General features: G+C 40.9%; 1 protein-coding gene across 2 annotated transcripts in view; it reads left to right on the forward strand.

The window, feature by feature from the left end:
- The first annotated feature begins 210 nt into the window (after nt 1-210).
- JAKMIP2 (janus kinase and microtubule interacting protein 2) overlaps nt 211-16792 on the forward strand; it is a 33911-nt gene continuing 17329 nt past the window's right edge. Inside the window, exons 1-11 of one of the 2 annotated variants that reach the window (XM_009703355.1) lie at nt 211-339; nt 4006-4503; nt 6470-6679; nt 7574-7672; nt 9605-9751; nt 11474-11614; nt 12552-12608; nt 14473-14592; nt 15061-15189; nt 16169-16252; nt 16550-16612. In XM_009703355.1, coding sequence (XP_009701657.1) covers nt 211-339; nt 4006-4503; nt 6470-6679; nt 7574-7672; nt 9605-9751; nt 11474-11614; nt 12552-12608; nt 14473-14592; nt 15061-15189; nt 16169-16252; nt 16550-16612 — 1677 coding nt within the window. The remainder of the gene's footprint in view (nt 340-4005; nt 4504-6469; nt 6680-7573; nt 7673-9604; nt 9752-11473; nt 11615-12551; nt 12609-14472; nt 14593-15060; nt 15190-16168; nt 16253-16549; nt 16613-16792) is intronic. The other variant, XM_009703356.1, reaches the window with a different exon arrangement.

Below are 16792 nucleotides of genomic sequence, written 5' to 3' on the forward strand. Positions count from 1 at the left end.
TCTGTAACCATGTGAGCTGTCATGCTGCAGTGTCCACTGACAAATAATATTATGTCTTATTTCTCACAGGGCTTCCAAAGCAGCTGAGTCCAGGACCTTAAGGAATGTCACGCAGTAAGTGCTGAACTAACTGGCACTGAAAGGAACAGAAAAAGATGGCAGTCTGTATTTGAAATAATTAAACACGTGGACTCTTGCTGATAAGGAACCATGTCAAAAAAAGGACGTAGCAAGGGCGAAAAGCCTGAGGCACTGATTGTTGCCCTACAGGCTGCCAATGAGGAACTCAGGACCAAGCTAACAGACATTCAAATTGAGCTGCATCAGGAGAAATCTAAGGTGAGTGAAGGTTTGGTTTTAAAGAACAATGTCCGTGCTGAAGAGAGAAACACATGGAAAAAATAGTATCACAGAAATCAACAGATGCAACGCAACTCTTTCCTAGAACAGTGGTCTCGTTCTTTCCCCACATACAACATTTTCTTACTGTGAATGTTGCTTCCATGGAAAAGACTCCTTTTTACTGAGGTACAAGTTTAAGAAGCCTCTGGCTGTCAAATGGAGCAATATGTCTTTTGTAACATCTTTGGCCATATTCCAGTTAGTGGGTTTCATCCTATCCACTCAGTGTTTACAAGTTGTGTAGTGTTGCTGGTTTTTGAATGGCTTGATATTTCAGCAAGACATTCTCTTATTTCACAGTTAGGTGAAGTATTCCTTAAATGTAGAGCATGACAATCCATGTCAACCCTTGTAATCCATCTGCAGCCAAGCTGTATTGTATACACTAGGGTATGTATGCATTGTTTAAAGCTTGTTCAGGTAGCAGTGGTCTGCCAGAGTTAGTCTCACATCTGTAAAGTTAGTCTAAAGCCAGCTGAGCATCATGCATGCAGGGTATAGCCATGGCCTTATACTATAGGAATTCCTGTGAAGGTTTGACATGCCTCCCATATACTTTAGAAGCCTTTGGTACAACCTCAGGGCTGCGCGCTGCGGCTTCAGCTCTTGCCTACATCTTCTGAACTTTTCACTCTTTTCCTGTATTGGCAATGCTAGGGCAGCCCTTGCAAAACACATAATTTATGCTACTACAGCTTTTGTAACCTGTAAAAAGGTAACAAGCTGGGTGTTATCCAAGTATAAAATACTGGTGGCTGTTTTACACTTACTCTGCCCACATTCTATTAAAATCCTTGCAAGCATCAGTTTTCCCACAGGTGATGCTAAAGTGGCTTTTTGCCCTCCACAGTGTTGTGCTCTCTTCATTTAGAGATGTTTCTAGCAGCAAGCACAATACATCTGTGTTTTACAGTCAGGGTTTGTGCAATAAGCCCTTACATGGTAAGTGCTAAAGTTCCCTGAACATGGGTGAGATTAAGGCGGTCTTCAGGTTTAGCAGTGCGTTCTTTATGAGCAGTGAATATAACAAATGTCTGTTTAATAACTTCTGGTGAGTCCTCATGAACTGTACTGGAGGCAGTGCTAACTGCAACCAGGCATCCCCTACCCGCAGTCTGGTGGCAGCCATATTTTCAAAGGATGATGCCTAGTGATGTATTGTTTTTCCAAATGGAATTTAATTGAAGTCCATCAGCCTGGCTCTTTGATTCATTCGCAGATAAGCATATATCCTGGGCAAATAAACCCAGAATGACTTGCTTCTAGCTTTCAAACCTGAATAACCACAAATTCTTCAGCCTTTAAGAGATCTTTTTCATAATTTCTTTCTTTTACGGACGGATGTTCTTGCCAATATATCAAGGTTAATCATACTGGTAGTATCAGACAACTATTAGCCAGTATACTGGAAGTGGGTTTGTATAATTTAGGACAAGTTAAATGAAAGCAAGAATAGCCAGTTCTGTGTTATTTGATGTTCTGAGAATCTCTGGGGCCATTCTTCCTTCACCTGCCAGTGAGATTTATAGCCATTAATTTGCAGCCTTTTAAAACAGACAAGATTTGCAAGCTGCAACAAAGCAGACATCATCGCTCTTTCAAACTTAATCTGCATCCTTTTCTTTTCATAGATGGTCAATGACAGTCTTGGAAAGCAAAAATGTTTTTTGATTCTTTTGGTTTCTGTGCAAGCTTTGGCATTCATGTGTTGCACACAGAAAGGCTTAGTTATTCTCTTAAGGAGCCACAGGATGACTGCCAGAAAACTGATGGTCCAGGGAGCTTCTGTAATGCTTCCCACCATATTCTGAGTCTTTCTGCTTTTGTTATCTCTGCACCTATGGAATTCCAATATGGAAGTTGCCAGTGCATATTTTTGTTACTAGACATCACTCCAAGGATGGCCCAAAGTAATGGAAAAGGAAAATTAAAGCCTTGGTAGCATTAAATCTGGCCAGGGACATCAAGGGCAACAAGAAAAGCTTCTATAGGTATGTTGGTGATCAAAGGAAGACTAGGGAAAATATAAGCCCTCTCCAGAAGGAAATGGGAGACCTGGTTACCCAGGACATGGAGAAGGCTGACGTATTCAATGACTTTTTTGCTTCAGTCTTCACCAGCAAGTACTCCAGCCACACCGCCCAAGTCACAGAAGGCAAAGGCAGGAACTGGGAGAATGAAGAACTGCTCACTGTAGGAGAAGATCAGGTTCGAGACCATCTAAGGAACCTGAAGGTGCACAAGTCCATGGGAGCGCATGAGATGCATCTGTGGGTCCTGAGGGAACTGGGGGATGAAGTGGCTAAGCCACTGTCCATCATATTTGAGAAGTCGTGCCCATCCAGGGAAGTTCCAGCTGACTGGAAAAGGGGAAACATAACGCCCATTTTTAAAAAGGGAAAAAAGGAAGACCTGGGAACCTACAGGCTGGTCAGTCTCACCTCTTTGCCCAGCAAGATCATGGAGCAGATCCTCCTGGAAACTGTGCTAAGGCACTTGGAAAATAAGGAGGTGATTGGTGACAGCCAACATGGCTTCACTAAAGGCAAATCATGCCCAGCGAACTTGGTGGCCTTCTATGATGAGGTTACAGTGTTGATGGATAAGGGAAGAGCAACTGACATCATCTACCTGGACTTGTGCAAAGCATTTGACACTGTCTCACATGACATCCTTGCCTCTAAATTGGAGAGACATGGATTTGACGAGTGGTGTTCTTCAGGGCAACCAGCACCATTTAACATCTTTGTCAGCCACATGGACAGTGAGATTGAGTGCACCCTCAGCAAGTTTGCCGACGCCGCCAAGCTGTGTGGTGCAGTCGACGTGCTGGAGAGAAGGAATGCTATCCAGAGGGACCTGGACAGGCTTCAGAGGTGGACACGTGCGAATCTCACAAAGTTCAACAAGGCCAAGTGCGAGGTCTTGCACCTGGGTTGGGGCAATCCCTAGCACAAATACAGGCTGGGCAGAGAATGGATCAAGACTGGACCTGAGGAGAAGGACTTGGGGGTGTTAGTTAACGAGAAGCTCAACATGACTTGGCCATGTGTGCTGGCAGCCCAGAAAGCCAACCGTATCCCAAGCTGCATCCAAAGCAGCATGAATGAAACTACAAATGCCCATTAAAGCTCTGTGTGTGGGTAAGAACATCTGTAAAAGATGGAATGTTTCCTGGACTTTGACTTGCACCCTACCTTACTTGGGATCATACAGAGTCAAGCACTTCTCTCTCATCTGATTGACTGCCAATGGTCATGAAAATTATAGGAACCTTACTATTTCTGAGCCCTCTAATTTTGTGGTGAATTTGACTGATGTTGACTGATGGGCTAAAAAGTTAGTAGAGAAATGCACACATATACAGAGAGTCTTATTTCCTAAGGAAATATTGAAAGTACATATGTTTTGGCTTGAGTAAAGACTGTGTAAAATCCATGTGAATGCCCCAGGAGTTAGTCCATATTTTGTTGTAGGAGGGTGGAGGATCATCTAGGGTCTGCAGTAGGGTCTTCCTCAGTTTGACATGGCTGTGTGTCTGGGTGGGCTTGCTTTGATAACGTTACATTGATAGCAGGTGACTTTCATTTTATCTCAATGTAGGTTGCTAAACTTGAAAGAGAGAAGACTCAAGAAACTAAGCGTATCCGCGAGGTGGAGCAACGCAAGCAGACTGTGCAGATCACAGAGCTAAAAGCCAAACTCCATGAGGAGAAAATGAAGGAGCTGCAGGCCGTGAGGGAAAACCTCATCAAACAGCACGAGCAGGAGATGACGCGGATGGTGAAAGTCCGAGACAGTGAAATCCAGCGCCTCAAGTCAGCGCTGTGTGCACTGCGGGATGGGAGCAGTGATAAAGTAAGGACAGCGCTGACTATTGAGGCTCGTGAAGAGGCCAGAAAACAGTTCGACTGCGAGCGCCTTAAGCTTCTGCAGGAAATTACTGAACTGAAATCTGCCAAAAAGCAGGTAGATGAGGCCCTTAACAATATGATCCAAGCTGATAAGATCAAGGCGGGGGATCTTCGGAGCGAGCATCAGTCCCACCAGGAAGCCATTTCCAAGATCAAATGGGAGAGTGAAAGGGATATTCGCCGCCTGGTCAGTAAGCAAAGCAGTTCATATGTTCCCTTGCACTGCAGTGAGTTTGCCTCGTGTGCCTCTTAGCTTTTTATGAATAACAGAACTCTGCAATGCACCTCAGTTTGCAAAAGTATTGCAAACTTCTCTCTGTCATTTCTCAGCAGTAAATGGATCATGGTGAGTTGGCTAGAGCAACCACTGTGATGGCAGCTAACACCTTAAAGTAAGAAAGTGATTGGCCTAGTCCATGAGGATTTGGGTTGCTGAGATGCTAATACACGTGCAATGCAAAGTGTTAGAAAAAGAGTGCTTGCATCTGCACTTGCAGTTTGTTCGTTTCCCTAGCCCTTGTGATGGTATCCTAAACACATTAAACCATGGCAGGAGGGGAGATGTTTCGGTTTGGTCCTGGCATAGCCTTCAGTAATTACTGCGGAAAATGAACAAAATGAGGCCCACATCAGCAGTGGTGCAAGCTGCCATGTTTCCCTATGATCCGGGGAGCTGGGCCTGCTTGCAACAGTGGAAAGTTTGGCTTGAAAATTGGAATTCAAGATTTGACAGTTAAGTAAAGAAATGGTAATTTAAACTGTCAAACTTTTTTTTTTTATCCCCTTGCCCCCCACCCCAAGTCTGAGTACTGTAGGTATATTCTTGTGTTGCCAAAATGCTCGATAATATAGTACAGACTAGTAGTGGTGGATTCTTTATATTTGCCTTCTGAATTTTGACCCTTCTTGTTACTTTGATCCCCTTTTGCAGTTCTGTGTAGCCATGAGGACAATCTACTTTTCTTTTCTTTTTTTTTCTCATCTGAAATTGAGGATCAATTTTCAGGGCTTTAATATAAAAAGTAACTATAGTGAAATTCAGGATAAAACAGCTATTTAGTAACATTAAACTCAACTCAGGTTCCATCTATGTATTGTATGATTTTCTATTTAGCAGTTGCTGAAAGGCTTTTTGAAGGCTATTTACTTACATAAGAACCTTGAACAAGTCCAGAATTGTTTTTGTGTGACTTACACAAGTGGTTTCCAAATCCACTGTTTTGCTATCAGAGTGGAGGAAGTTACATCAGAGTGACATTTAGTTAGTGGAGATCAGAATCTAGCCCTACTCATTTGAAAAATACTTTGGGGAGAATTTCAGCAAGCCGAGAAAACTGCAAGACCAGAAAGTATCTTTGCCATCTTCAGGAAAAATCTAGCATAGATATAATTATTTTTTTTCAGGGAATGATTCGTATCATTCCTAGATTATAGTACTTTTTTTCCAGAGTGATTTGCAAATTCTGGTTCACCAAATTTTCTTGAGCTCAGTGACGTTAGCAGCTTTGCATCAATTTTTATGGTTGCAAGGCTTCTATGGGTGGATTGTATTCTAGGTTTTAATCTAAAATTTTTCTCTTTGCCATCATTCTTAAAGTTGCTGTGAGGTGAAATAGGAGGCACTTCTTTTTATCTTTGATGGTCCTGGGATATTAGGCGGGAATGAAGTAAAAATAAAATGAATAGCCTTGAGTTTGCACTCAGCAGAAGATTAATAACATGGCAATCACCTTTAAGAAATACTGTGTCTGCACAGATCTGTTTGTGAGAATCAGACCGTAACTTCTACTATCTCAGCTATTTACTTAAGCAGGAGCTAGTCTAAGCTTTTCTGGGTTTGTCAGAGTTTATACTTATTTTTCACTAGTATAAATAACTGACCAAAATCCAATGTGAAAGCCTGAAATCTTCATCCCATTATCCATTAACACATCACACCATGCTCAGCTCCTGGGCTTCACTCTGCATAGGGTGGTGAATCTGCTACTGTGCCAATGTACGGTTATGGCTGAAACCTCAAAGTGTATTGTTTTGCAAGCCTGATTTAAGTGATGAACACTGCTGTTAAGTAAATATGATTCTAGATTGGAGAAGGCTGAAATGCTGTTACCTTTACACCGTAATATCATTGTTCTGGTGTTTTTCTCATTCAGATGGACGAGATCAAGGCTAAAGACAGGATCATATTTTCCTTGGAGAAAGAACTGGAGACACAGACAGGCTATGTGCAGAAGCTGCAGCTGCAGAAGGAGGCTCTGGATGAACAGCTCTTCTTGGTGAAGGAGGCAGAGTGTAACATGAGCAGTCCCAAGAGAGAGATCCCAGGAAGGGCTGGAGATGGTTCGGAGCACTGCAGCAGCCCTGTACGCAGGTTTTACTGGCCCTTGAAAAACAGAAACAAGGCTTGCTTTGTCTTGCTTAAATATTTTCTCAGGCCCTGGGAAAACATTCTCACTCTTGTTCACTCCAGAGAAGTTATGTCCGTAGATTTTTCAGAGAGAACGCTAGTGGGACAAAGCTTTGTAAGGCCGTTTCCTCAGTTGCTCTATTTACAAATATAAAACATCTTAAATAATTAGTGCCCCTTTGAAAGAACATTCAGTGAACATAACTACCTGGATAGCACGCATCCTCAAAACCAGACAGAATTGGGAAGATGGGCAGGGAGAAGGCTTGGGGGGTGGAATCCGGGAGACTCTTGGGAGATCCTCCTCTTTCTCTGTCTTATTCTCCACATATATAGCCCTTGCTGTCATTCACAAATCATGCAATTCATTGGTTGTGTGACTAAATATATGATGTTTACGACACGTATATATATATACACACATATTTACACATATACAAATGAGGAATAAGAAAGTAAATGCAATTGATTCCGAAAGGGATGTCCTTACTTTCTCGCCTGACATAGTGGTTCAGCAAATAGAAGCAATGTGTAGGAAAAGGCAATGAAAATTAGAGTATTTTAGCTTTTTGCTTTTTCTTCCCCGTCATAAAAAATACTGACATCTGTTTGGTTGTTTTCTCCTTATTTTTTTAAACAGCTGAAACTTTGCAATTAAAGTATCCCCCAAACCAGATACTTTCTTCTGAAAATATCTATTTTTGCCAGCATGTTCAATAGTGTAAAAATCTATAAATATTATTTGTTGTTGATAGCTTAAGTTGACTGCTGTGTGGTTTTGAGGATTCTTTTCCCAAGTAAGTATTTTGAAAAGAATCTGTAACTGCATTATGTTGTTGCCAATGAACAGGACTTGCGCAGAAACCAGAAGAGGATAGCAGAGCTGAATGCCACAATCCGGAAGCTGGAAGACAGGAACACGTTGCTTGTTGACGAACGAAACGAACTGGTGTGTGAGCTTTGCACTATCAGACAGAGGAGGTTGGGAGCCATAGTGAAAGTCAAAGACAGGTCCAAGGATGATAGCCAGTGATGAATATGCCTTTTCCATCCATCAGGCTAGTCACTCAGGAGGCTGAGGATGACTTTTTTTATCCTAGGATTAAGCAGTAATTTCATTGAAGTTATAAGAGTACAAAATCACAACAAGAGTTGAGGCAGAGAGGCTTGTAGGTTTCTATATGAATACTTAAGTTCCTTCCTTCACCTTTTCAGCATACAACAGTGTATGGTGAGACTTATCTTGTAAAGGAAATGATGTCTGTATTCCAGTATTTTACCAGGTTGAAAATAATTAAGTATTGGATCTAGGGAGAATGGACAATGGTGAATTGATCCCCTTATTTGATTTACTCCTAGGTGGTGATACCTGTCTGTTGAAGTCAGCACCCTGGCTTTTTAACCTCTCTGTATTTCTACTTCTGTGATTAAGGATGAGGCTGGTGAAATTCAACTCTTGAATTTTTTTCTTTTTTTAAATTTTTTTTATTTATTCCTGGGTTAGGAATCCTAATGCACTCCTTCATATCAATTTAGCTGGCTTGGATCTCATCAATGTTCTTAATGTAATATTTGCAAAATAATGTCTTATCAAGATTGCAGATTACAAATATGTTCATGTGTCTCTCTTCAGTTATGAAAAGCTCTCAACTTCTAAATTTCTGTGATACTGAATTGCTTGGAGTCTGAGTCAGCTTAATTACCTGTTGCATGTCATTAAATATTCAGGCTATTTTTTCCCAAGGAAAAAAAAAAAAAAATTAAATGGCTTCCAAGCTGTGTCTTGCACAATGAACACATTTTGTTAAATGTGACCAAGAGTACTGCTCAAAATACCACACACTTTAAGATACATTCAGACTAGCAACAAGTAACTTCATTCTTAGGGTAGGAAAAATGGTTGTTTTGCCCACAATGGTACCGATCAAAGATGTAACCACTTCCTAGCTGCTCCCCTCTTTTCTGTTAGCAAAAGGGATCTTCAGGTACTTGCTAACCTGGTTCAGACAAAATCACTGGGTTACTTTAAATAGCCTGGTAAGATGATGTGATGATGTAAGCAAATGTGGTTAACTGTGCTTAATAGCTGCAGAAAACTCTCGTGGTCCTTTCCTCAGCAGAACTGCAAGGGGCAGGAACCTCCCAGTGACAAACAGTAATACAGAACTGGGACAGTGCCTTTAAGTAGATCATCTGGGCACAAAGATGATGTCTTTCCACAGCCACATGCCACCCTCCTTGTTCTCCCTTAGAAAAAGAAATTGTGTCTATAAAACACTCAGTATTACTGGATGGAACTAATTTTTTAGAGGAAAAGATGTTGGTTAAAACTCTAGTTGTACCAATACTAGAACTTCCAAGCGTGCCTTAAGATACCTTCCTATCTGACGGGAGTTGTTGTTTAAATGTTATGTGATTTATTGATTAAAACAAAGTTCATTGTGCATGTGCACAAGGATTTCACTGTGTGGCATTAAAAATGAGACTTAGAACTATGTTGTTATTGCTGTGATCCAGACTGAGTAGGTACTTACGTAAATCTTTCTTTCAGTGAGAAAATCGGTGGGTTTCTTGCAGATAAAGCACAGGTCATTTTGGACTTTTATAGCAGCTTTGCAGTTGCCTGATTGTGTCTTGGGTTGCTTCATCTCTGTGCTTGAGTTCTGCCATAAAGTCATCTTTCAGAAACAGATAGGTAGAATTATGCTTTGAGATTTATTGATAAAGTAAGTTACAGAAGCTGTAAGCATCAGTTCCACTAGATCACTTTGGCATTTTACTGGGACAGTGGTCCAACAGGGAAGTAACAAAAATAAAGGAGGGAGAAAACATATCTTTGTTTTGGATCATTTACAATTATTAATTGCTATTATCAATCCAGTTGAAGCGTGTCCGAGAAGCTGAGAAACAATGTAAACCTCTTCTGGAAAAGAACAAGTGCCTCACGAAGAGAAATGATGAACTTATGCAGTCTTTGCAGCGCATGGAAGATAAACTCAAAGCAGTCACTAAAGAAAATATAGAAATGGTTGGTACCAAAGAGCAAAATGAGGATTACTGTATGACCTCTGTCTGTTATGATGGCCACATCTGCATAGTGTATGCATGTATATACATAGAGAAAATGTGCTATACATAGTGTGTAATACTATTGATAAGATACAGCCATGCTTAGGTCTGTATATAATGGACTTGCCTACTATAACTTCATGTATTGTGCATACATGTGCAACATATTTAAGCGAATGCATAATCATAGTCTTTAATACTATTCCACTGTGCTATTTTGCATCTGGAACTCAAAAAAAGGAAGCTGTTAATAGTGATGTTTTCAGCCAGCATGATGTTCATCTTTGAATGTACATGTTCTTGTTAGAGCTGATGATAGCAAAGTAAAGTTCCGATCTGCCACTAAGCAATACAATCTTTCCATAAAACATATGCATGGTAGATGGATATGGGAAAAGGAGAATAGTCATGTTATAAATTTGGCTAGGGTTATAAATTTCACATATCAGGACTGTATGAAGCGAGGTCAAAGCAGTTATGTCCATATATCCTTCAAACGGAATTGCCCTGAGTATCAGTCAGAATCCAGTCTCTACACATGCAGTGATGTTGCTTTGGCATTAATAAAAAAAGGACGTGGAAGTTCTTGGTTGCCAGATGTAAGCTGGCAGGCTGAGACTACTTCCTCTGCTAAGTGTGGTTGTTTGTCTTGTCTCTTTGGCTTGCAATATCCACTGGTCCTCATCTTGAGCAGACTGACCGTTCTGCAATGGATGCAGCTTTCCTGCTGCTTAGGATGAGATGATCAGATTCACTTTCTTGTCTTATAGAAAAAAGGCTTTAGTGTTACAAGGTTAATCCACTTTAAGACTCTGCAATTCACCCATGCCTAGAAGACAGATAAACTTATTGCACGTGTCACAGGTCAGAATTCTTCTTCCACAGTTGTGGTAGTACAGATCACAGCCCCTTGGGCTCTCCCACAGTAAAGAGAAGGGACTTGGGAATCTGCATGCATTAAACATCAGTAGGCAGCACCACTGGTGCATATATGCACACACGGCACGTATGTTCTGACTTAGCTCCCTGGCATCTGCTCTTTACGCTGTAGATGCCCAAATTACGGAAGTTAGCAAGCTGTGGGTGGCTAGAGTAATTCTCACAGGCTGTAGCCATCTCTTCTCCCACATATGCTCAGGAGCAGGCAGGATGTGGACTTCTAGTTAAAATAGATCTGGTATCACATTTTTTGCCTTTCCTCCTCTTCTGATGGGATGCATGTCTTTCACATGACTAAAGCATGTCTGTTTCCTTGCTGTACATGGCCATATGATGGGTGTCAGTAAGGGCATGGGGTCATGGGAGTAGATACTATTTGCATACTCACCAGACAGGTAGGGAGTTCAACTTTATTTGCCACATACTGGGGAATCTTGATGCATGGCAAAGGAAGAGCTATGGTAGATGACCTGAAAGGGCTGCTGTAGAGGCTATATTGCTACACAGTAAATAAATAGATAAAGCTTTGTTGTTCTGGTTGAAGAACTCAGCCTTGCTGTGCTGCTTTATTGTTAGGAAGTGCTGATAGGTATTAATAAAGTTACAAAGATAGTGTAGCTGAAGCGTATTTAAAGGTTTGTACGCTTAAAGAAAAGATAATGTCTCATTTTTAACTGAAAGGTGGTCCTTTTGTCTTTTAATTGCTGGATCTTATTTTATCTGTTTCTTCTTCTTACCGCAGAGAGAAAAAATGACATCACATCCTCCTCTAAAGAAATTGAGATCTCTCAATGACCTGGATCAGGCTAATGAGGAACAAGAAACTGAATTCTTAAAGCTTCAGGTCATAGAACAACAGAACATAATTGATGAGTTAACAAGGGTATGTCCAGAGCACTGAGAAATTAGGAATGATTCCTGTGTACAGTTCATAACTGATAGTATTTCTTCTTATAACTAGAGGTCTGAGGGTTAATAGCTTATCTTACTTTTAACACCTGCAAATTTTTAGATGTAGGTGTACATGGGTGCAGTTTATCTGAATTTCTAGTGGGGCATCAGCCCCTGCAACTTGGAAAGTATAACTCTCGTGTGTGAATTGAGCTATAGAAATGAAGGCAGACAAGAACCATGGAGCTTGGGAAGATATCTACGTGTTCACAAGGCAGGGCTGTGATGAGCTGTTTTACCATTGTAACTAAACTACCATTAAAAAGTTTCCTTAATGAGAGGCAGGCACGCAATGCAATATCACGTGCTGGAAAAGTGTGTGCTGATGGACAGCGGTTCACTAGTTCTTCTGCTATTTAATGCTGACAATGCCTTTTTCCAGCTGGCTTTGCATTATGATGTTGAGGGGAAGGAGAAAGAGACTCCAAAACATGCTGTTGCCCCTTCTAAGAGTGGTGAGATCAACACTGCCATCATTTAATGACTTTGAAACAGAGGCAGCATCTCCTCTGCAGGGAAGGCAGACAGCCCCTTATACAAAGCCCAAACCAGTCCCCTGCAATAGGCCTCCTGGTGATTTTAACAGGAAATCCATCAGCACCTGTCATTTGACAGCCTGTCAAGGCAACTGCACAACAAGGTTGTTTGTTTTTTTCCCAGATAGCCCATCTTCCCTTCTTCAAGTGGTTTTCAGCTGACACACATACAGATTTAGATATGAATCCTCCCTTCCACCTGGAATCAGGTTCCTGTTTGAACATATGAACAGAGAGTTGGTGGAAGCCCACTGGTATATATCCTCTGTAGATTTGACCTTCTACAGCTGCAAACAAGAGGGGAGAGAGTAACTTTTTAATCTTATTTTTCAGGACAGGGAGAAACTCATTCGTCGCAGAAAGCATAAAAGGAGCTCAAAGCCAATTAAGGTAAGAGGAAGAATTGTTTTCAGCTTATAAAAATACTAGTAGGCTCTGTAGGAAAACACACTTTAGCAATCTGGTTAAAGAGAGCTTTGTGGATTATAACAATCTGCTTTAGTGATCAGGTTTATAAACACCTTAGTTACTTTGGGAGAGCTTTTTAAGTCTGCTTTGAAATTCAGTTAAGGGTGCATAGCTATTCTATTATCAGCAAAATGGGGCTTCCCTTCCACCCCCCGAAATAGTAATAATCTTCCTTCCATCTGGTTTCTATAAATAATTGGTCTCAAGGTCTATTATGCTGAGATGTATTTACATTTCCAGAGGCCTCCCCATCTATCTTCTGTTATCTATTTTTCACAGCACATATGGGCTAAAACAAAATCGTTGTGTATCTTTATTCTTCAAGTGGAAGTCTCTGCTTGAGAAATTGAGCATCATTCTCTCCTGCTCAGTTCCACAGGCCTTTGGCTACTCCTTGTATTACCCTGAATTGGGTGAAGTCCAAAACTGATATAATTTACAGTTTTAGAGCTGAGTAGTCAGTAGTGTTTCAAATAACTCCTTTATCAGCTAGGTGTGAAAAATGACTTTGCAACAGCCACATCCCACCTCCAGAAAGTGGAAATACTGTATAGGAAACAGAGGTTGGTTGCTCTTTGTCCTCCAAGGACATCCCCTCATGTGTCAGCCATGTTCTGTGAAAGTAATGCAATTCTGTCCTACACAGAGAGAACTTCAGACCAGTAAATCCTAGATGTGTCATCACATTGTTTCTATATGGGTTTTGAAGCAATACACAGCAGACATACTGGGAGACAAGGAGTAAAAAGTATTTTCATCAGTCAACTTTTATTTCAAAGCCAGAGATTATAACATGAGAGAATATGGCTGTTGTCTTCACTTGGAAAAATAATGAACAAAAAAGGTATTATATGCAAAAGGTTATTGGCATCTTTGGTACATGTTTTTTGTGTGATTCAAGTTCCAGGTTTAGAAGGTTGTAACCTGTCAGCAAAAGTGAAAAATGTTGCAAAGCAGAAGTGCATCTTAAATACTCATCGATCAGTTTGTCTGCAGAATTGTTCATAAGCCAAGTATTTAAATGCTTGAATCTGTACCCTGAAACCAAGCCTGCAGGGTCAAGCCTCTATACCTTTGTAGGAAATGACTCACAGTTTTCATTTTATTTAATTCAGTTACTGAGATTGAAGATAGTGAGGTGTCAGACATACAAACTCTGTAGTGTGAGCAATCTCTTACAACACATGGCAGTTACTTTAGTACTAGAAAGCTGTGTGAGGTAAAAGTTCCTTCACACTAGTTTTGTATTAGCGTAGCTTTCACTCATTTACTCCAACAGCAACGTCAGTGACAGAAACACTGAGATATTAAAAATATCAGCAGTGTCCATGAGAGAAGAAGCGGGGTTCCCTATTCTGCACACATTTCCAGCTCTTTATGGTGTTATCTTTGCACACCAGTCTGCATGTTGATAGATGTCTTCTGAACAGCTTTGGGGTTAGCAAACAATTCTCCTGCCTTCCTGCAAGGGCAGACTTTTCCTTTAGCATGTTGCTGTTCCCAGTATGCTTTCCAAGTTTTAGACTGAGCCAGATCCTCAGCCCAGAAAAATTAATCAGCAAACTCATTCTCCACCAGCACAAGACCTAATCTTCAATATAGTTCCCTTTGGGTTCGTTTGGAGATGATAATTGCAGTGCTAGCCCATTGATCTTTTTTCATGTCTTGCCTTTTTTAAGTAACTAGCAATGTGATTTTGAACTAACCTTTCCGCCCTGCAGCCCCATCAGAAACTCATGATACTTGTTTCCAAGGAGATTCAGAAATCTTGTTTTCCCTTCTTTAGAGACATGTGGTGGATACAGTTTTTGGGTATGATGATGATTCCATGGACTCTGAAACATCCTCTGTGGCCTCATATAGAACAGACAGAACACCAGCAACCCCAGATGATGATCTGGATGAGGTAAGATCTGACTTTCCATAGGCAAGGACAGGTTTTCAAGAGACTTTGACTTCCAAAACAAGTGGCCAGGCTCTCAAAAACACTTAGATTTTTCTAGTGTGTATTGAGTGATAAGTTCTTCATTAAGTTTGGCCTCAATTTTGGTTATTGATATACTGAAATGCTGAGAGGTACTTTCAAAATCTAGTCCATAGAGTCTTCAGCTATGAATTCATTGCAATCTGAGATTATTTTTTCCTCTCTCCCTTTAAGAAAATAAACCTATCATATTTCTTTTCGCTTAAAGACATATAAACACTGTATAAATTCCACATTCTTATTACTTCATATCACAGCAAGTTCACCAAAAAAGCTATTTGAATCAAGACCTGTAAATCAATTATTGCGCTTAACAAATCACAGTTGCATTCTTTGCTTTGGCAGTGCTCTACTGTCTGGTGCTTAGACGTGTCCTCTCTTATCCTTCAGGGTTTAGCAGCGGAAGAATCAGAGCTGCGGTTTCGACAGCTGACAAAGGAGTACCAGGCCCTGCAGAGAGCGTATGCACTACTGCAGGAACAGACGGGAGGCATCATAGATGCTGAAAGAGAAGCCAAGGTCAGTATTTGTTTGAGGGTAGACGCATTTCATTGCTATCAGGTCATTCAAACCCCTCAAAATTACATAGAAGGGAATGGAGTTACATACAACATCCATACAACTGAGAGATGTTAATTTCACTCATTTGCTGAGTACATTTAAAGAGAGTGACAATTAAGAATGGACACAATCACTCAGTTTACAAGGGGCTGTCCTCCACCTGAACATGAAAACTCTGCAGTTAGGCAGGCATGCCAAAACAGGCAATTCTGTAGTTTGGCATGGAATCACAAGGGTTTTCTCATCCTTTGCGTAGGTGTGAAGGGGTTGGGTTTTAAAGGTAAATGGAGGCCTGTGGGTTTTCACAAAGGCATACATTGCACCAACTTTAGGAATATTCACCAGAATGTTTCTAACAGAGAAATGCAAATTACATTCAAATTTGAATGTGATGCAGACTACAGTAAACCTTCCAAGGCTAAAAATGTTGACCCTCTAATAAAATTATATAATAATTCAGGCTGGAAGGCACCTCAGACAGTCTCCAGCCCAAACTCCTGCTCAAAGCAGCATCAGCTGTGAGATCACACCAGGTTGTTTAGCACTTTGAGTCAGCTCTTGAAGACCCCCAGGCAGTTATAATTGCCACTCTCATCTACTAAACACTTTTCTTCAATTCAGTGACTGCCCCTTACTGGGATCTTTGAGCAAAGCCTGTCACCCCAAATACCTGATGTTGTGTTTCGCTACTCTAATGCAATACATGGTAATAATAGACTTTGGTGGGGAGAGGGCGCTGATCTACTACTCTCTTCCCTTGTGTCATCTACATGCTAGTCTGAGGGGTGGCACAAATCATCACTGAGCCAGAATCTTTGAAACAGTTACTCAGTGGAAGCAACAGCACAAACCCGGACTCTGCTCTGTTTGGTTTCCTTTTAATACCAGTCACGTTGCTGGTTTTGTTACTGTTTAATGCTGTGCCTGACTTCAACAGGCTCAGGAGCAGCTCCAAGCTGAAGTCCAGAGATATAAAGCCAAAATAGAAGATCTGGAGAAAACTTTGGCACAGAAAGGGCAGGTAAGCGCTTCTTGGGTATCTTCCTATTTTGGATCTTACCTGCTCTGCTTACAAAATACCTAGCACAATTTCAGTATAGACTTCCATGAGATGTAATGTCGCTGTTCAGTAAACAGGCAAGTCTAGTGAGTTCAGAAGCCTTGCTACAGCTTGGTAGACTAATATGTTGTTATTCTGTAAACGACAGTTTGTTCCTGTAGGATTTTAAAGCCTGAATATTGTGGCTCCAATTTTCAATAAATGTGCTCAACCTCATGGAGTTTGATTATTCTGTAATAGTACTGCTTCATCCAACAGGACTCTCATTGGGTGGAAGACAAACAGCTTTTCATTAAGAGGAACCAAGAGCTTTTAGACAAGGTATGTTCCCAAATTTTGCGTGTTCACTCTGAAGGATAATCTGGATCCTTCAATACACTTTTTGGACATGCAGTCTGGTGCTTATAGGTTTAGTACAAGGACAGAACAGCACAGATTAATATGGACAGGATAACACGGAAAGAAAGACACGTCCTCTCCAGCTCTGCTTAGGCACTGTTG

This window comes from Cariama cristata, unplaced genomic scaffold (assembly GCF_000690535.1).
Source record: "Cariama cristata isolate BGI_N322 unplaced genomic scaffold, ASM69053v1 scaffold8517, whole genome shotgun sequence".
Lineage (NCBI taxonomy): Eukaryota > Metazoa > Chordata > Aves > Cariamiformes > Cariamidae > Cariama > Cariama cristata.